The 20,140-nt window shown below is 43.0% G+C and overlaps 1 protein-coding gene across 1 annotated transcript; it reads left to right on the forward strand.

Moving 5' to 3' along the window:
* Positions 1 to 2,074: 2,074 nt before the first annotated feature.
* Positions 2,075 to 19,491, forward strand: LOC129092160 (leucine zipper putative tumor suppressor 2 homolog). Its single transcript, XM_054599982.1, has 8 exons — positions 2,075 to 2,363; positions 11,742 to 12,395; positions 13,586 to 14,248; positions 14,388 to 14,510; positions 14,705 to 14,851; positions 15,136 to 15,651; positions 16,094 to 16,198; positions 16,347 to 19,491. The coding sequence occupies exons 2-8, from the start codon at positions 11,775 to 11,777 to the stop codon at positions 16,527 to 16,529; spliced, it is 2,358 nt and encodes a 785-aa protein (XP_054455957.1). The 5' UTR covers positions 2,075 to 2,363; positions 11,742 to 11,774; the 3' UTR covers positions 16,530 to 19,491.
* The last annotated feature ends 649 nt before the right edge of the window (positions 19,492 to 20,140 follow it).

Genomic DNA, 20,140 nt, shown 5'->3' on the forward strand with positions numbered 1-20,140 from the left:
TGCTGACTCTCGCACACAAACACACACACACACACACACACACATATACACATATACATAAAAGACTCAAAAGCTTTCTTGTGTTGTATTTTCAGCATTGATACGTGGGCTGTGTTAATGGCAGTAAAGTGCCAAGTCAGAGAACAGAAGTGAACTTTCTTCTGACTTGTTACCGTGGGACCCAGAGGGAGGTACAGGGCAGTTCCAGTAAAGAGAAGGAGAAGAGACACACACACACAAACACACACACACACACACACACACACACACACACACACACACACACACACACACACACACACACACACACACACACACACACACACACACACACACACACACACACTCTACATCATTACTCAGTCCTCCTAGTTTTTCCTGGAAATACACAGATAAAAACCTAAAGTGGTTAATTTTGTGTAGAAGATAGCAGAGCAGTCAATGTGATTATTAAGTAGCTGGATAGAAGAATATGTTTACAGAGTTCACCACCTTAGTTTGTTTGTCATCATGTTAATATTTGCTTATTGGCACTAAACACAAAGTACTACTGAGGCTGATTGGAATGTTAGTAGTTTTCGAGGTAGTATTGGTCAAATCAAAATATTGGTCTGATGATTCGGCTACAGATAGGTCAAAGGATCCTCCATAGACTGTTCATAAGAAGTGGGTTTGTGGACTACTGCTTTAGAGCCTGGAGTTTGGCATTTTTGCCTTCGCCATAGCAAACATGAAGTTACCAGTTAATGCTAGCAATTTGGTTAGCAAGGTATCTCCATACCTCATGTTAACTGTGATATTAATGGGATGCTAATTTTTGTTTGTGAAAAACATACTTAAACAAAAATGTACTTGTAAGAAAAAATGAACAGCCTTTTAGTTCAACCAAACGCTGTACACCACCATAGTAGCAACCTGTTAACCACAAGGTAGACACGCCCTAAAGCATATTCTGCTTTATCATCTGCTATACTTTCAATTGGACTATAATTTACTAAATGATCATCATGATGTATTGAAGAAGACTTGAAACTAGTGTTTGAGACCATACATTTTTGTTTATAATGTTTACTGAGGTGAAAGTTTAATTCCTAAATTCACCAGAGACATTAGCAATCATCCTCTGGGAACCAGGGATATCTTTACAAACTTTCATGGAGATCTACCCTCTAGTTGTTGAGATGCTTTAGTTTAGAGTTTTCAGTTCCGAGCCACACCATAAGTGTTGCGAAAAATGCCAAAGATATATACAGTTTCAAGCTTCTCAAATGCAAGGATTTGCTTATTTTCTTAGTTTTATTTCATTTTAAATTGAATGCCCTTGAGTTTTGGAAAAAAATCTCTTTGAGAAGAAAAAATCTCTTTGTTTGAACTGAGGCCATAATGATGAGAGGTCACAACGTGGCTTCCTCTGATAATGTCACATTCCATAAAGGTAGAATAATGTTTAATCAGCAGATTAATCAGTAATGAAAATAATCACAGCATCAACACATCAAAATACATAGCAAAACCTTTTCAATCCCTCTCCACTCATTCTGTTACCTGCTGTTACCTGCTGATTAACACTCTCCACGAGAGAGCTTGTGGTGTGTACAGGCACAAAGATGAGCAGAAACATGTTATGTAATTTACCCCATTTGAGTGAATTGACCCCCTTCCTCCCTCCCTCCCTCCCTCCCTCCCTCTGTAGCGGCTGAAGCTCTTAATGTAGTCGATGTTGTTTGATAATTGCACAGCTATGTAGCCAAAGGATAGATGGGTGAGAGAATGTGATACCCTGAATGCCCCTGCGGGTTATTCAGCTCGCACACACCCCCACCAAACAGAAAGAGTGGATCAAATTAAAGAAAAAAGTTCAATCTGACGCAGGATTGTGTCGATGCAGAATCTGTGAAAGAGAAGGGGATGGATGAAGCTCAGGCTGAAAAGGGAAAGGGGAGGAGAGAGAGGCAGAGGAGAGTAGTGTGTGCGTTAAAAGAGGGGAACTAGAGGCAGGGGGGCTGGCGGACAAAAGTGAGGGAAGGGAGGGAGGAATGAGGAGAAGGAGGAGGGGGAGGCGGTGCTAAGGCAGACAGCAGGGAAGGAAAGCTGAGAAGAGGAACAGTGGAGTGAAGTGAGAAGAGAGAGGAGGAGGAGGAGGACAGGACAGGAAAATAAAGGGGCTTCCATTTGAAAGTCCTCGCGTCAGGATATGAGCTCCTGGCAAGTGTTGTAAAGAAGAGGTAGACGACGGGGGAGACGAAGAAGAGACGGGGAGAATCTGAGCCAATAGAGACTGGAGTGATTTTTACTTTATTTCATTTTTTTTGTCCAAGAGAGACGGAGACAAGTGGAGGCAGCGATGCAGAGCTCTCACTGGGGTGAGTGTGGAGCTAAGAAAGAGTGTGTGTGTGTGTGTGTGTGTGTGTGTGTGTGTGTGTGTGTGTGTGTGTGTGTGTGTGTGTGTGTGTGTGTGTGTGTGTGTGTGTGTGTGTGTGTGTGTGTGTGTGTGTGTGTGTGTGTGTGTGTGTGTGTGTGTGCTGCATGTGTCTGCATAATGAGTGTGTGCGTCCTAAATTCTCTTTACTCTGCCCTTTATCCCAGTTTGGCTCTGTTTACATTTTAAGTTAAATTTGCCCTGAGGAAAACTTTGTATTCATGAGCAGCTTGAGTCAGTGTGAAGCCACTTAAGAGGGTGTCAATTGCGGGAAATAATGGGAGGTGTGTAATGGAAAGAGTTTGAAACAAAAGTTGCTTGGCAGGCCCCTTCACGCGCCAACACTGATTTTTAACAGGACTGGAAACTAGTTAAGGAATTTCAGTGAAGGCCAAAAAGTAGTTGTTGTCTTTTAAAATCTGCTTGAACTGAGATCTAACTGGTCAAATAACGATCCCTGGAAAACTTGCTTTCCTGTCTTTTTGCCAGAGATTGAAGGCTGTTGGATGATTCAGAGTCAGCTGACTGTCGTGAGCTTGAAGTTAGTTTTCTAAAGTTGTTAGCTGCTCTAAGTGACCCTGTAGACTTTTAACCTCTGCAAGCCAGGACAGACAGACCCGCCAGCTTGGATTTGTTGAGGTTGGATGATGAGTTCTTGGTGTGAGCCCAGGTTTTCTAATCCCGAACCCAGGGTAATTTGCTCATTACGGACTGTTAGGGTATTGATTTGAATTTCAGCCTTTTTCGAAAAGGCGGTCCCACCCTCTGGACTGTTGGCCTTGAGGAGGAAGAGGAAAGAGGAGGAGGAGGAAGGTGTTATTCAATCTGTCTGCACACACATTCAAGATAAGAAAGAGCATGAGGCAGCAGATAGATTTCTACCACAGCAGACAATTAGGCTGCATCTCAGAGTTGTGACTGATACAAAACATGTTTTTATCCAGAAGACTCAAAGGGAATCTTTGTTTCTTTTGATGATGAAGCACTTTGGGGAACACAGGCTGCAGTTGTTTCTCTTCTGTCTTCCCTACACGTGTAATTACAAGACTCCTCTCGTGTGCCCTGGGCCACATATTGTAGTTTCTCATCATGTTTTGTTATGGCCCAAGAGTGACGTGTCAGCAGGATATGTTTATAGTCAGGATGGTTAGAGGTCCATCCATTCACTCAACCCTCTGTAGTAGCTGTCTGTTTGACCGTGTCATGTTGAGGTTTCATTTTAGAGAAGACTGTAATTATGCAGACTTGGTTTTAGCGTTTAGAAGCAGTGACGTCCCAATCTATAAACGCGGCTGTAAATAAGCAGGTGTCGAGAACGCAAACGTTGATGTTAAGTTTAACTCGAGGGGAGTGACAGAGGCCGAGAAGACGTGCTACTTCATCTGCCCTGAACAAAACAAATGAGGTAAATGTGTGTCATGTGTTGCAGGTTACATACGTAACGCTTTCCAGCCGTGTTGACTCATGGTTCCTGTGTGGTTGTATGTGTGTGTATATGTACAGCATTACCAAGCTCCAAATAAAAAGGTAGTGAGACCTCGTTCTCCTTTGGTTTCCCCTCCCTTTCCACTTCTCTCCTCCGGTTTGGATAGCCAGGTCCAAGTTGGTAAAATACTCTGATTTATTAAGCTGGACAAACAAACAACTCATCATGTATCCCTCTCTCTCTGTCTCAGACTGTCTCTTGTACCTCGTAGGAAACAAAAAGATTCGTTAAAGGATTTTTAACTTGATTCAGCTTCGATTCGACTCCCTATCCTCGGCTTCGTTGTTTTCCAGTAATCCCGTCGAGCTAAATGTCATGCCAGGTATTTATGTAAAGCTTTTGAGTTGAGAAGCATGTTGAAACTCCGAGACTGAGAGGGAGACAGAAACACAGGAAAACCGAGAGACAGCGAGGGATTAGACGTCGGCCTGGCCTCTGTTCAGTTTGCTGAATGAGTGTTTTCCACGCCAGTCTGCCCCCCTCCCCCCCTCCCCTCCATCTTTTATCCAGTTTACATCGGCACGGACAGTGCGTCTGAATACGTCTGCACATGTGCTATTTTGCCTTGTCAGATATTTTCTCAGATGAGTGGAAGTGAATTATACATCAAATCTGGCACAGTTCTAAGTGAGGCGTTGCTGCTTATGTAATATAGCTGCTGTGGAACTCATTGGCCTGGCAGTATTAAGTAGCACTATGTGTGTGTGTGTGTGTGTGTGTGTCGATATCATTGTGTGTGTTAAATACTGTGATTTCAATCTAAAGCTGTGACACCTTTGCTGAGCAGATACTGTGGCCTACTTTTCCAAACTGAAGCCTGGTTAGTAAGTCAACTGCTCTCCTACAATCAAAGCTCCCGTCACTTCCCTCCTTCTCTTCCTGCTTCACATTCTGGGTCACATTGTCAGTCAAAGTGTTGTTGCTTTCAGTGTGAGATAACAGGCCCCTTCTTCTCTGCCCTCTGTTAAACTGAAACAATGGCCTTCCACTGTTCATACAGCCAAAGCAGCAGGGGGGCTGAGGAAGGGAAGTTTAGGAGGGAAAACTTTACTCTTCTCTCCACATTTGGGACAATGATAAATCAGAACAGACCTTGCTTTTCCAAATATATACTCCAGTAAACGCCATGCCAAAGTCAAAATTACCTGCACTGATTAGAGATCAGAGCTGCCCCCAATTATTGTATTAAGTCAGAGACAAAGAGTGAAGGCTGAACTGGCCACTGATCCTGACAAACAGTAGTCTGCTGGCCAGACTAATCTCTGTGTCTCTACCAACGGCATTCTTGGTATTTCCAGTGTCTGCGGGTCTGACCACTGACCGCCGCTGGATAACTGTCAGTGACTGGAAAACCTCCTGGAAAATTGTTGGCGCGGACCTGGAATGTCCCCTTTTTTACTGATACCTCAATTTCCACCTATGCCAGCTGACTGTAAACCAGCACTCTTCAGCTCTCAAGTGCTGAGACGGGCTGGGGATGGAAACTCTAACTGAAATGTGTTGTTTTTTATACAAACAAAATATTGCATGTTAATAAGTTATCTTTTGACTTTGGCTCTAGCTTGATATTTAAGGGACAGACATGACAGTGGTATCAATCCTCTCATCTAACTCTTGGCAAGAAAGTAAACAAGTATTTATCTTGAACTTTGGCCTCTGGCTTCTTTAGTTTGAAAAAGAGGTATTTTTGTTTTTTAAACTGCATTTCACAAAACAAGGCATTGATACCTTATTGAAAATCTAGTATGTTATTAGCACTGGTATCAAAAGAAATGTCAGACCTTAGTGTTGCTAAAACAAAAGAATAAAATACAGACTTTACTTTTAATGCATACAGTAATTAAGCACAGCATGGCGAAGCTTGACGTAGGCACAAACATATGCTTTGCAGTATGATAAAGATTTTACCTTGACAAAATACTCATGCATCCTCTATTTCTTTAGTCAGCTAACAATTCATTTCAAACAGGTATTTTAAATGAGCATGTGATTGGCAGTTTTTGTCCCTAAATGACCATAGTGTTTTCACAAAGCTGTGCCCCTACTTTCATGTCATTGACGTCTACAGCATCCCATTTCAATAGATTGCTGGCTGCTCTCTCTGTCAACCCCCACAGGGACTGTGTGAGTTTCTCTGCATTTATATATGTGTGTGTGTGTGCGTGCATGTATTTGTGTGTGTGATAGAGAAACAGAATCGAGGCTTCAGTCACCCCACTTCTCCTGCAGCCTCTCGTGTTGGAATTGAGGCCAGATGCTTTGAGATGCTAAAGAGCCAAACTGTCTGCTGTCAGACTGTCACACATACACAAAACTCACTCGCTCATTCACCTTTTCACCCACTTTTTCTCCTTCTTTCTTACTTCCTTTTCCCTCTTTCCCTTATCCTGCCTCTCTATCTCATTTTACCCTGTGCATGAAAAAATGTGGGCCTCCGCTGCCATAGCAACGCTCCCAAACAGAGGGAGAAGCTAAAGTCCGTAACAGCAACAAGCCGGTTGTAAAAGAAGAGAAGGGGAAAAAAACAGGACTTCGGGAGGACCTGTTGCCAATTACTCCTGCAAACTTTTTAGAAACCTTATTTCTGTGTTTTTTTTATAGAAAACCTGAACTCACAACTTTTGTTAAGCTACAATGTCGACCATGTTGCTTTGCCAAAGAGGACAATGTCTCTCTGGTCTGAGTGAAAAGAGACTTGGCAGTGAGGTGGTGGGTTAATGAGGACTGAGTAGGTTTGCACGCATTCAGCAATCCGGAACACACACACACACACACACACACACACACACACACACACACACACACACACACACACACACACACACACACACACAGACACAGACACACACACACACACACACACACACACACTGCAAGAACTTAAAGCCAAGCCATGTGGGGGAAGGTGACAGTGAGCGACGACTCAGACAGACAGTCATTGTGTTGGAATGGAGGCATATTATAACCTCAGGTCTTCTGGCAAAACATTAAAAGACTTCCTCTCGTTTTACAGTGGAGTCGACTGACTTCACTCCAATACCATTTTCTTGCCTGTTTGAAGTTTAATGGTGGACTTTCAGTGAGTAGATGCGTGACAAATAAATGGGAGAGTAGATTAGGTGTTGAGTGATTGCCTCGCTGAGGTATTGTGTGTGTGTGTGTGTGTCAGTGTGTTGCTGCCTTGCCTGTACATGTGGATTTTCTTTTGTTGGCAGCTGTGGAGAACTATAGCGACTCACCTAGTCTGTTGATTTCCTCTCTACCTCAGTCTCTCTGTCTCTCTGTCTGTCTTTCTCACTCTCTCCATCCACTGGGATCACTGGTCTCAGGATTAATCTAGGCCACCCGGGCTATGTTTACCAAAGTTGAATATTTCTGCTGGTCTGAACAAGCTCTCAACTTCACACCACATTCTTTCAATATCCTTCTTGTTTTTAAGTGTTATGGTTCCACTGACTACTGTTTTCAGTGAAACTCTACCAGGCATCTACCACCCATTAAAAAAAAAAAGAAGTTATACAAATGGTTATGAATGATTCTTATTATCACTCCTGTACTGATACTTTCGCCCATGCAGTTCCCGCTCTAATCTAACAATTCTATGCTTTCCACCTGTTGCTTTTGTCTTCACACTGGCTTTGCCTTCGGTTAGTCACGCTGTCGTGTTGCTGTTAAAGAAGGGGCAGATGAAAATCTAGCTGCACAGACCAGTGAGCAGGGAGTTGTAGGAGAGGGGGGATGGAAAAGGGAAAGATTGACAGGAGAGCAAAAGACGAGAGGAAAGGGATATGGGTGAAAATAGTCAGGAACAGGAAAAAGTGATTAAAGTGGAGGAAGGATATGGACCTAAAGAAAATCATGGCAGATGGCAGGAGGATGTCACCTTAACCAATGGTTAAAGCTGCACTAACCAATGTTTAGATTTTAATAATGAACCTAATGGCTCAAAGTAAAAGGGGCTAAAAACTGTACACTACCTGCTCAGAACACAGTGGAGCATTAATCAGCTAAAGAGCCAGATATTTCCCTCAGGAGCTGGTAGAGACCAAAACAGAGTGAAAAGGAGAGTCTGTTATTGTTACAATATCTATATAAGAGGCAGCAATGTGGAAGTAAGATGATAAAAAACAGAAAAGTAATGTGTTCGGTGTTCAGCAGAAGAGGAGATGGTTGGATATGAAATGATGTCTGTCTTCCCTTTGGATTTTCCTTTCATGAGATCTTAAGGTGCTCAGACCTTGGTTTCTTTGTGACAAATAATGTCTAAACAGGATTATAGATGCCTGGTGTTCCCAAGAGCTCAGGCCTCTTTGGAGCCGCTCTTTTTGCTACCTGGTATTGAAATTCCCTCAACCCCCCTGAAAATCGCCCCCACTTAGACTTCCTTTGTGTTCTCGCCGCTAAACCCACTTCTTTTTCTTCTGATTTACTCTCAGTTTTCTAACTCCGTCCTGAGACCAGCAGAGTCTCCAGAAAAGCTTGGAGGTTGCATGGAATTGTGAATGGCGATCTGCTGATGCCGAATAATGGGCGTCCTCTCCTGGCGTTATGAACAGCCTTACTATACCGGGATTATTTCCCCATCAGAGACCCCACTTCTGGATCTTGTTAGCTACCTCTGAACCCCTTTCTTTAGTCAGTTTTGCTCTTACTCATCCTGTGCCAATTGGTTGCATGTGGAGGATAAACTCTCACAACTACTTGGTGTATTTCCAGTTCCTCTCAGAAGCACACTTTAAAGCCATTCAGCATCATTTGATAGTTTTATAGTGTCAGGAAGTGGAGTAAAGTGGCCCTGGGTTGACCCTGTAATAGCTGGCTGCACAACTATTGGAGTTTATTTTTGAACGTCGAATCAAATGCCTAGCTGACAGAAACGCCTCATGAAAGACTATCAGAATGATTTCAGGCGCTTGAGATGTTTTCTATTTTTAGTCACAATGTTTTCTCTCTGCCTGTCTTCTGCTGCTGACAGCAGAAGGGGATGTGTGTGATGAGGAAGGTGGAGGAAGGAGTGGAGGGATTGTAAAAGTATTTTCACTTTGTCGGAGGAATGTAGCCAAGAAGTGGAGGAGAGGAGGGATTTAATGACTTTAAGAAACAACCAGTGAGCAACATCAGAGGGGGAAATTAGCTTTTGGGATTTGTTGCCCGAGTAGCCAGAACAAAAACAGACCCTTGGAGGTCAAAGGGGTGGGAGGGCAGAGACAGACCAGCTCCCCTCCACTCATCAGGGGGTCACAGGGTTAGCGCTGAGGGGGGTCACGGTTGACGGTCTCACGGGGTTGTTAATTCTATTATCCCTGCCTGAGAGGTCCTTGTCAGGGCTGGGAGGGAAGAAGAGGTGGGCACGGTTGGATAAAAGGAGAAAGGAGTTTGTGAGGTGTGATTATTTTGGCATGGGAAGAGATCACATACCACACATATCTTAATCTCCTTGACCCATGTGTGCTCATGAAGTCTGTCTCCTTTCCTTCACTCCCCCTCACTCCCTGTCACATTCTCACAGACATGCTCACAGTTTAGTCAATATATAGTCAGCCGGAAGGAGTTGAACCACCCTGCTGCGTGATCATTCACAAATAATTAGACCAGTTTTTTAGCCTCAATTCCCATGTACTGCTGGATGAGACGCTTTTTGATCCGTCAGCCGCATCATTTGAAGCATACTCAGGCCCCGGGGCTGCCAGAATTCAAGCTATTGTTTCACAATATTGTGCTGTACTTAAAGTTACTGTGAGGACCTTATAACTGGTAATGAAACAGACTCAATGTGATACTCTATATGACCTACAGAAGTAAACGAGATCATCAGCAAGACAATTTGCTGGTTTCTATATAGCTATTCTTAATGCTTGCTTGGAGGGAAGGGGTGTTCGGGAGAACCAGAACAAGGACTGAACTTACTAGACTGTCTGACGATAGTGCAGTAAAATGCAAGGTTTTCTAAAGGACTTCTGGTGCTCAGAAACACTACAACTTAACGCCAAAATCAATACAATCAATATCAACACAAAATAGTTTGAATGTGAAAAAGTCTGCAGCACACATATTATATCAGAGGATTCTGGCAATAAACTACAATCTAATCTAAGGACAGGTTGTCCTTAACCACAAGGTTGGCTGTTTGCTCCTACTGTCCACATGTCAAAGTGTCCTTGAGCGAGACACTGAGGTTACATCCGCACTACTACGTTTACTTTTTAAAACGCAAAACTACCCTGGAGTTTTAAACCCCCCAAACAAGCGTTTGAAAACGCTTCCAACGGCATTGCTTTTTTTGTTCTGCCCAACTTATGAAGTTGACAAAAAAAACCTGTAAACGAACAAAAGCATAAATGCTCTCCAGTGTGACAGGGACTTTTTGCCACGTGGCAGAGCTACGAATGAGAAAAAAACAAAACCGAGGAAATGAGTGAGATACGTGTGCTGACCAAAATTCTTGACCCATAATGTAATAAACTTTGATTTGTAAGTTTTGTAAGTAAACTTGATGTGTGTGTGAGAGAGAAATAGAGAAAGACCTGCAGCCTTTTCTATTAGTACATAGAAAAAGATTAAAGAGGAAGATCTTAAGTATCAAGCACAACCTTTAGTTATTAATTAGTACAATAATATTCCGTTGAATTTTTCTGTAACCAAGCAACCAATCTAATCAAATCAAATCATTTCTAAAACGGTGCTGAAACGCTGTTGTTAATGGAGATCATTTTCCATGTTTTAAAACGAAAATGTATTAGTGTGGAAGTAGCCATAACCCCAAGTTGCTCCCTGGGTGCTTTACAGCAGCCCACTACCCCTAAAGCTGATAGTGGGTTAAATGCAAAAGTCACATGTATGTACATGACCATTTTGATAAAGTTGAATTGTTTTGTAAAATTTTCGATAAACAAAAAAAAATGTAATGTTATTTACAAAACTTTATATTATCAGACTATTATCTATTCATGAGTTGAATGAATGATGTGGGCGCTGTTGATGCGCCAGGGGGGTTGTGTGGATGTTCATGCACATGCACGTCGCTCTGTGTTTGTGTGTGTGTAGGTGTATGTGTGTGTCAGTATGATGGGGTTAGTCCTGGCAGTGTGCAGACATAGCTGACATGGATTATTTCACTTGGCCAGACAGATTTGGTCTTGGCTCCTGAGACTGAGGATACGTGTCCCCTCTCTGTCCCCCCCAGGAAACTAACACTGATAATACTATCTGCAAATGGAAGACTTAATTTGCTGCCACTTATTATTGTGTTGTTTATAATATGTAACCATATTTCTCATCCTAAAAATAGTGCAGTGACCAAGTGCGGCGATTATTCCTTTCTTCAAAGTTAATTTGATTGACGTATGAGCACTGTGATCATGAAACAGTGAAGCGACTAGTTTCAAATCCTTTTAGAAGTAATACATGAACGACCGCTCACCAGGTTCAGATAGGGACTTTCAGGAAAATCACAGAGCAGCTGCAGATGGTGATGACCGTGACTCATTTAGTCTCCTCTAAATCCATCGGCTTTTTCCTCTTCCTTTCTCTTCAATGACATTGACATTTGTTAGTGGCATCACCAGAAATGGTGTGTATTTAATGAGGGATAATCCTTGTATATGTACTCTGGTTAACATGGTTTACATGGTAATAATTCTTAACTTTATGAATCACTCAGAAAAGGCAGAATAAATTATTTGGGAGAACTTCCTTTACATTTTAGTTGGCTAAAGGGCCATACACTTGGTTGAGACGTCATTGGCAGTTAGAATTAATTATTATTTGTTATAAATATTGAATATCCTCATCTGCTGCATCTAGAGTCTGAATACATTTTCTTGTTTTCTCTCCCAGAGTGTGTGGTGTGTCTGACGCCGTCGGGGTGCCATGGCTTTGGTTCAGGCATTACCTGTGACCGTGACTGACCACCCAAATCCAGGTCTCGACGTGCAGCAGTGCCGGCCGCTATCATCCCATTCCCCCTCAGGCCCCTGCCCCGGCCCCTGTGGGCCCTGCAGTTCCGGGATCGCCATGGGTTCTGTCAGCAGCCTCATATCTGGCCGGACGTATCAGGAGAGACACTGCCGGGCCGCCAGCGAATTCACCACAAAGTCACGCCGCTCCACGCCAGCCACCAGCTGCTTCCGCCTCCAGGATAACACCCTCCGCAGTGGGAGCTCCCTGGAGCAGCTGCTGGTTATCAGCAACCAAACGCTTCCCCAGGCTCAGGTCATTCCTCCACCGCTGCCCACCAAGAAGCAGCCCCGGCCCGGTAACTCTGCTGGGGCAGGCAGTGGAACGGTTGCTGGAGCAGTAGATTCTGGCACTAATGGAAACTTGGGGTTTGTGAGCGATGAGGTGGTGGTTGGAGACTGGAACGATAACCTGGTAGTGGCAGCTGCAAGCCCCTGCAGTGACTCAGAGGACCAAAGGGATCACAGGACTCTGAATGGCAACATTGGCGGGCCTCCTCCCAAACTCATCCCAGTGTCCGGGCAGTTAGAGAAGGTAAGAGGAGCAGACTGTATAGCTAGATCGATAGATTGATCAGGTGGATATACTCCGCTTATCGCAGCTATTTTGTTGTAAATGTTGGTCGATGAGTAACAAGAACATGCAGCACCGAATACAAAGCAAAATTAAGTTTAAGTCCATTTAAAAACAGATTCTCCATGACAAAGTTGACAAAGTTTAAATGTAAATATCAGTATCTGCCTTAAAAAATCCAGTATCAGTCGAGCTACAAAAGATTGTGCTACATGTACACGTTTCTTTGATAAAATCTGTGAGATGCAGCTAAAAGCTCTTGAAAAAGCTTTAAAAGTGTAAGAAAAAAAAAACCCTCTTAAAACTCCTTTATAGAATGTGCACTAAAAAATCTATTTGTTTCACCTAATATTATGTTGAATGTGACATACTTTTATGGAAATAGGCTGAAATAGAAGTGTCTCTTGAAGTGTTTAAGCTCCTTTAAAACAAGACACTGAATCCTTACCAGCTCCATTAGTACTGTTGTGTCGATAAAAGTGACCTCTGACCTGAAGATATTTATAGGAAAGTGTCTTCTTTAATTACAGCTCAAGACATAAAATTTCTTAGCGAGGACTTTTTCTCTGCTCTTCCTAAAATACACAGCAATGTGAGCATTTCTGCAGCACTGCAGCTGGCATGTTTAACAGCAGATTACCTCAGCTGTTTAATTGGCTATTTATTCCCATCGATCCTGAGGGAAGCTTAATAACTGTCCTTACAGCTCTGATGGATCATTTAACAGCTACACACCTTGCAGACACGTCATGATCAATGTCAGAGCTTACTTACATTCACTGACATATTTAGTGAACCCTGAGGAAGAACGTTAAGAAAATGCTTACAGAACATATGAGGATCTTACACCCCCTCTGTCTTTGTCTCACATCTTCCTCCACTCTTCTCTCTCCTCTTTGTTTCTGTCCCTTTTAATCCTCTCCCTCTCTTGCCTGTCTCTCTTTATCTTAGATGATAAATCATTAAGAAAATTGCTTAATGAAGCTCATGAATATCAATTAAACCAAATTTAAAAAATCAGAGCCTGGGGGGGTGACCTGCCAGCATATCACTCACCTCTCTCTAATGAGTTTTATTCAGCCATTGCTAATTAATGCTGCTGAGCTTTTATCAACCACTAATGTTGTTTTTTTATAATTATGCACTTTCAGAACATGGAGAAAGTGCTGATCCGTCCTACAGCGTTCAAACCTGTCGTTCCCAAGAACCGTCACTCTGTGCAGTACTTGTCACCACGGCCAGCGGGCAGCAGTTTGTCAGAGAGCCAGGCCAGCCTCAACCTCCTGCTGCCCCTTGGAGGGTCCAACAGCGCCGGCGGCCCGAACGGCATCGTAGGGAGCAGCAGTTCCAGCTCCGAAGGGAAGCGCAACTCCTACAGCGGAGGTCGTAATGCCCGGGGAAGCCAGTCCTACTCCATGTCAGATTCAGGGAGGAACTCCCTCTCCAGCCTCCCCACTCACAGCAGCACAGGCTACAGTCTGGCCCCCAGTGAGGGCTCCAGCTCCGGGTCTGGCTCCGGGGTCCAGCTGGAGCCCGTGGCAGGACTGGGTCGAAACATTTCAGGTGCAAGTGGGAGCCACGGCCACACTAACTCAGACAGTGGACGTTCCTCATCAAGCAAGAGCACAGGCTCGGGGTCGCTAAGTGGGCGCGGGCAGCCGCTGTCAGACAGCGGCTCCTGTGGCCACTCGCCGCCACCCGTGGAGGGCTACGAGGCGGTGGTGAGGGAGCTGGAGGAGAAGCTGAGGGAACGAGACCTGGAGCTCCAGCAGCTCCGGGAAAATCTGGATGAGAATGAAGCTGCCATCTGCCAGGTGAGACATAAAGGCACTCACCAAAACACACTGACCCAACCTATAACCTTGAAAACACCACATGAATAACTTGATATGACGTACAGTACAGATAAAACACTGACCCCTGACCTCTCATTCATGTCCTCTGCTCTAAAAGGTGTATGAGGAGAAGCAGCGTCGCTGTGAAAGAGAGATGGAGGAGCTGAGACAGAGCTGTGCATCAAAGATGAAGCAGGCTTCTCAGAAGGCCCAGAGAGCACAGCAGGTGCTACAGTTACAGGTATGCTAAAAAAAATAAAAAAAAGTATTTAAAACCCTTTTAAAACATTTAACCAGAGAGAAAGATGTTCAACTTGTTATTTTGCTAGTCTTGTGCTTTATTTGTGAGTCTAGAGATTCCTTCTTTAAGGATGCATGTCTTATTTTAGATCACCATATCTGTTTAAGTATTTAAGGATCTCTGTGTGTGGTCAGGTATTTCAACTACAGCAGGAGAAAAAGAAGCTGCAGGAGGACTTCTCCTCGCTGCTGCAGGACAGAGAGACGCTGGAAAGGAGGTGTGCCACCATCCAGAGGGAGCAGACCCAGCTGGGGCCACGTCTGGAAGAGACAAAGTGGGAGGTGAGTGAGAGTCAGACACTGGAGAGGTGTTGGGTGAGGGTGATTAAAGCGATTAAAGGTGCCCTGTGAGGTGCAAGGTCTCTATTTGAGTCTTGCCGGGGATCTATGCTTAACTTACTGATAAAAGCAGAAAATGCCCCCAAAACAAATGTGTCAGAGTTGACACCTAGTAGGGTTTGATTAACCTCATTAGCAACTAAGCTTTAAAGAAATTGAGGTTTACCTTGAAGGAGCAAGAGACCATTTGTTCGGTATTTTCAACTTTCTTGATATTGTCCCTTCAGGTGTGTCAGAAGTCAGGAGAGATCTCCCTCCTGAAGCAGCAGCTGAAGGAGCTCCAGTCGGAGCTCAGCCAGAAGGCCGGAGACATCGTGGTGCTGAAGGCCCAGCTGAGGGAAGCCCGTTCTGAGCTACAATCCAGCCAGGCTCGAGCCCACGAGGCCGGGGCGGCCCTGCGGACGCGATCTCTGGAGCTAGAAGTCTGTGAGAACGAACTCCAGAGGCGCAAGAGCGAAGCTGAGCTGCTCCGGGAGAAAGTGGGCCGCTTGGAAGAAGAGTCAGCCCGCCTCCGTGACACTCTGTCCAATCACAGCGGACACTCTCTACCTGGAAATCTGACCATGAAGGGGCAATGCATGAGCCTCTCCCTCCAGCAGGGTAGAGTAATGACAGGGAGGGGCGGTCCCAGTCCGTCTTTGTACCGAGATGCAGAGGAGACTCATCTGGTCTGGGGAGGGGAGAGTGATGAAGCCAAGGCTCAGAGGCAGAATGCAGAAGCAGTGTTGGGACTCAGACAACAGGTACAAGGTTTTTATTAAGTAATGAATGTCAGAAGAAAATATTGTACTTTTTACTCCACTACATTTATTTTATGCTTTCAGTTATAACTTTGCAGAACTAAAAGAATGTGATTAGCTCCATTAGATATTATCCATGGTTATACATTCAACTACAAAACAGTATTAAAAAGTGGCTCCACCGCAACTATTAATGACATCAAAATGCTGCTTACATATTAATGCATCAGTGTTAATGATTGAATATTATGATGTATGATAATATAACAATCCCAATTTTTCTGCATAATGAGGACATTTTAAATTTGAAACACAAAAGTACTATATAAAGTAAAATATAAGATTTCCTTGCGGTGGAGTATTTTTACATTGTGGTATTTACTTTCAATCAAGTAAAGGAACTAAATACTTCTACTTCTTCTAACATTTCTTCTCTTTCTCTAAGGTGGACAGGCTGAAGGCTGAACTCATGTACGAGAGGAGGACGGGTGAAGAGCATCTGTCACGGTTTGAGGATGAGAGGAGGGTGTGGCAGGAGGAGAAAGAAAAGGTAAAAAGGAGGAAGGAGAAGATTATTTCAAATTCCTTAGTGATTGCTTTCAATGTCTGTCATTTTCATTCAAAGTCATACAGGACAAAATAGCTTACTCTGATCCTCCCTACTGATTTACTTACTTACCTTACTTACCTCCACACAGGTAATCCGCTACCAGAAACAGCTGCAGCAGAACTACATCCAGATGTACCGCAGAAACCGGGACCTTGAGCGAGTGATGCGGGAGCTGAGTCTGGAGCTTGAGAGCAGGGACATGGAGGACTATGAGGTTCACAGTGGCAGCAACGACATCCACTTTGAGGAAATCACCGCCACTGAGATCTAAACTCTCACACACACACACACACTCCCACACACATACACACTCTTATAGTTATATGTGCACAAAAACATGGAAACACAACACACAAAAGACTCTGAGGATGTAAACCAAACATTGAAGTCCAGGCCAAATACTGCACTATCTTCAACATGGCTTTACCTGGACCACTGAGCAAGCACTCACCACTCGTCACTGTAAGAAGGGAAATCTCCCAAAGGTGCATTCTTACTTCCTGCTTACAGACAAGTACTCCAATAAATCCTTATGAAGTGTCCCCTTCTGGCACTTTTAAAAGGTTTTACTCCACTACAAAACCAGCACAAAGACTTATTTCCTTCTGTGGGAACAAAAGCGGTGAAGAAAGTATTTCTCCCTCAGACCACGTTCAAATCAGGGTAGAAAAAATAGTCGTGAACTTGAAGCAAAAAATGTTACTACAGGCACAGCAGTGTGGTCAAAGTGCAGTCACCCCTTTTTGCGATAGCACACAAGTTAAACACCCGGCCACGAGCTTGCATGTAATGATGCATCATGACAGCAGTCACATCAACACCACTGCTGCTGGCTATTTATGATGATCTCATCACCCGTCCAAACAACAATAGCAACTGCACTAGTCCTTCAAGTAACTGAAGGGAAACTTACACCAAACATCTGCGCTTTGTATTGTATGGTGTTAAGAGGATCAGCAGATCATTTAATTTTACAAATGAAAAAAAGGATAAGATTATTGTTGTTTTGTGCTCGATTTCCTCAACAGAGTGTATTTAACAAAGAATGTATTGTGACTGTTATCACTCCAGAGAAATGCAGTATAAATGGTCATCACAGCCAATTAAAGAATCTGCTCACCCAGGGAAGCATGGCACCGCTTTGCACAACTTTTCTGTGCAATTTTGTTCCGGCTACAACCCGTTCTTGTGGAGAAATCATCAAACTTCAATATAAAAGTTTTGACATTCACATGTGGACATCCTAATCTGTCTTTTCCCAAACCACGAGGACAAAGAAACCAAAAGTTTAAAGGACACTGCTCATGTTTTCTAGACAACCAACGTTCATGCTGTCCCACCCGACCAATGTCTCAACTCTGTCAACACACCAAGCTCTGACATAAAGATTTACATTTTACAACTATGTAGCACTATAGGAAGCGGACCGTAGCATGGGAGATATCACCAGGATGCAGCTGATTCTCCTCTCTCTACTTCTATTTCTGCCTTTGTCTCTATGTCTGCTCTCTCTTTCCAACTCTATCTCTGCTTCTTACACAACTATTTTTATAACAGTCGGCAGTCGGTATAAGGAAGCTAAAAATGGAGCATATTCTTTCAATTCATTCGTGACGTCACTGAGAGATTTAAGGAATGCTTATTCAGAGTTTCCGTTTATTCTCCTTCATTCCCATTAGTGCTCTTTATTTAGCTTTTGCCAGCCAAAAGCAAAAAAAAACTTTTTAAAGTCTTCCTAGTTTCCCCCAGACTATAATCTTCACTGACTGCTATACGCGTAGCAAGACTGGCATGCCTGCATGTCTTTGTTATATCAGATTTTAGAAGAAGGTGGTTCAGATAGCGGTGAGGTGAGGATTTGCAGATGCAGTAGCTCCAGAGTGTCCTCAAGGCAAGATGGCTGTTAAAGCCCTGAATATAAACCTGTGGGGAGCATGTTAACATTTGAAGCTGCTTTCTCACAGGTTATGCAGGGCTGTGTGTAACACTGAGCACGGGAAAAAAAAGTAGTGGGCTGAGAACTTTTATTTTACAAAGAGTCTATATCAAGGAATAACAGTTAAATGGAAATCTATATAATGGAGGAGATGTTGTATATTTTTTTATATATAGCACCTGAAGATATTTTGTTGTAGTACTGATATAAGTGTGGGTTTAATATACAAAGTATAAAGAAACTTCTATATGTAGATGAATATATATATATATCACATACCAATATTTCAAATGATGCATCAGTTATAAATGGAGACGGCAGCATAGATTTAGTGCACCTGATACTGTACTGCATGGAAATATGTTTACATTATGTAATCTGTGTGACAAAAACTCTCTAATGACCAAACTTTGCAGCTGATAAACACAGTTGGGATGTGGGGCTTTTATTTTAGGCTCAGTTTTGACCTGTTGTCTCTCCATTTTGATTGATCTTTCATTTGATCGTCAGTATCATAATATCGCACTGATTCATGTCTTCATCTTTGGGTCTCGTGCTCGTCGTTTGTTTATAAAAGCATTAGACGGGTCATTTTTGAGTGACTTCTTCGTTTAAACTGAGGTCAGAGCTGATGCAAACCAAGAAAGTGTTATGTTTCTTATACTTGAAAATTCAATCGAACCCCTTTCAGAAAATGTGATCAGCATATTTGATCAGTCTATATTTTGCATGACCTTACCACATTCACTGTGGTTTGAGAGATTTTGTAGATTATTACAAGACTGCATACATTAACATAAAGCCATGGGAAGTGACTTTGAAAAGAGCAAGTAGGGTTTGTCCCACCATATTTAATATCTCAACCAGACCTAGACTGTTATTCACTCTCCACAGATGCAGTGCAGGTTCAGATAAACACAGGTGATGCAAACCAAACTGAAATGTACTGTGTGCATCCCGGACTTCCGCTTTTTCCTCACATCGCAGTTCTCTTCATCGTGTCATAACTTTCTGTGTAAATATGTAAAACACTAAATAGTATAACAGAGTGACATTGTCTTTTATTTAGACAAAATATCTATTTCAAATGTAGCCACTGTGACTAGACCAAAGCAACGTAACACATTTTCCTCTTTTTTTGTTGTGGCATTTTTCTCATCCTTTTGTGTGCATTTTTTTTAAATGTTTACTTACGTTGTGTCTTCAGTAATACATAAAGTATGTAGTTGTCCATGTATATTTTTATGTGTACATTTCTTGTACAAATGACTGTTTTTAATTAAAGAACAAGTTGTCACACCTTAAAGTTACTGTTGATTTAACTGTTTTTTTACGTGAAACATATCAAGGGTGAGCAAAGTAAACTGAATGTGGACTTTGTAATAACTCAAAGACATAGACATGTTCAATTTCATCTTTAAATTTAATTCCATGTCTGAATTGAAACATTTCACCTTGAGCTTTCCGAGCTCCTTTCTTTAAGCAATGTTTTTTTCCCCGCTGGTCATCTGAAGAAGTAAGGCACTATTCACACGTATTCCAGTTACCTTGCAGCCCATATCTCCTCTACCCTACTTTGATTTAAACTGTGCCACTGGCCTTCATGTCCTGCATTTCTCATTGACATGTTTTTCCAACTCCTCCACATGTCTGCATAAGCTCAGGCCACAGCGTGGTGTAATTAAGCCTCTAAAGTGGCGGATTGCTCCAGAGCACAAGCACTTCTGCCAGAAAAATGCAGCACAAAAATACTGAGCAGCAATTTGTAATAATCCCCCCAGACATCCACTAAACCCAAACTATCAGTTTTGACATAATACAGGGGTTTAATCTGGGTATAAATCTCTAAATCTCATAACACAAGCTGGGGTAATCTCCCTCTGGCAGGCCTGCAAGGCTGCAGGACTGAGATGCTCAAACTGAAAAGTGTAGACCACTGGCTCCAC

Source organism: Anoplopoma fimbria, chromosome 6 (genome assembly GCF_027596085.1).
Source record: "Anoplopoma fimbria isolate UVic2021 breed Golden Eagle Sablefish chromosome 6, Afim_UVic_2022, whole genome shotgun sequence".
Lineage (NCBI taxonomy): Eukaryota > Metazoa > Chordata > Actinopteri > Perciformes > Anoplopomatidae > Anoplopoma > Anoplopoma fimbria.

What these genes read in the sequence shown, in the direction of transcription:
- LOC129092160 (XM_054599982.1), top strand. Translation starts at nt 11,775, where the DNA reads ATGGCTTTGGTTCAGGCATTACCTGTGACCGTGACTGACCACCCAAAT. An exon ending in ATGAAGCTGCCATCTGCCAG is followed by an intron (nt 14,249 to 14,387) that starts GTGAGACATAAA and finishes CTGCTCTAAAAG; the next exon opens with GTGTATGAGGAGAAGCAGCG. An exon ending in TGGAAGAGACAAAGTGGGAG is followed by an intron (nt 14,852 to 15,135) that starts GTGAGTGAGAGT and finishes TTGTCCCTTCAG; the next exon opens with GTGTGTCAGAAGTCAGGAGA.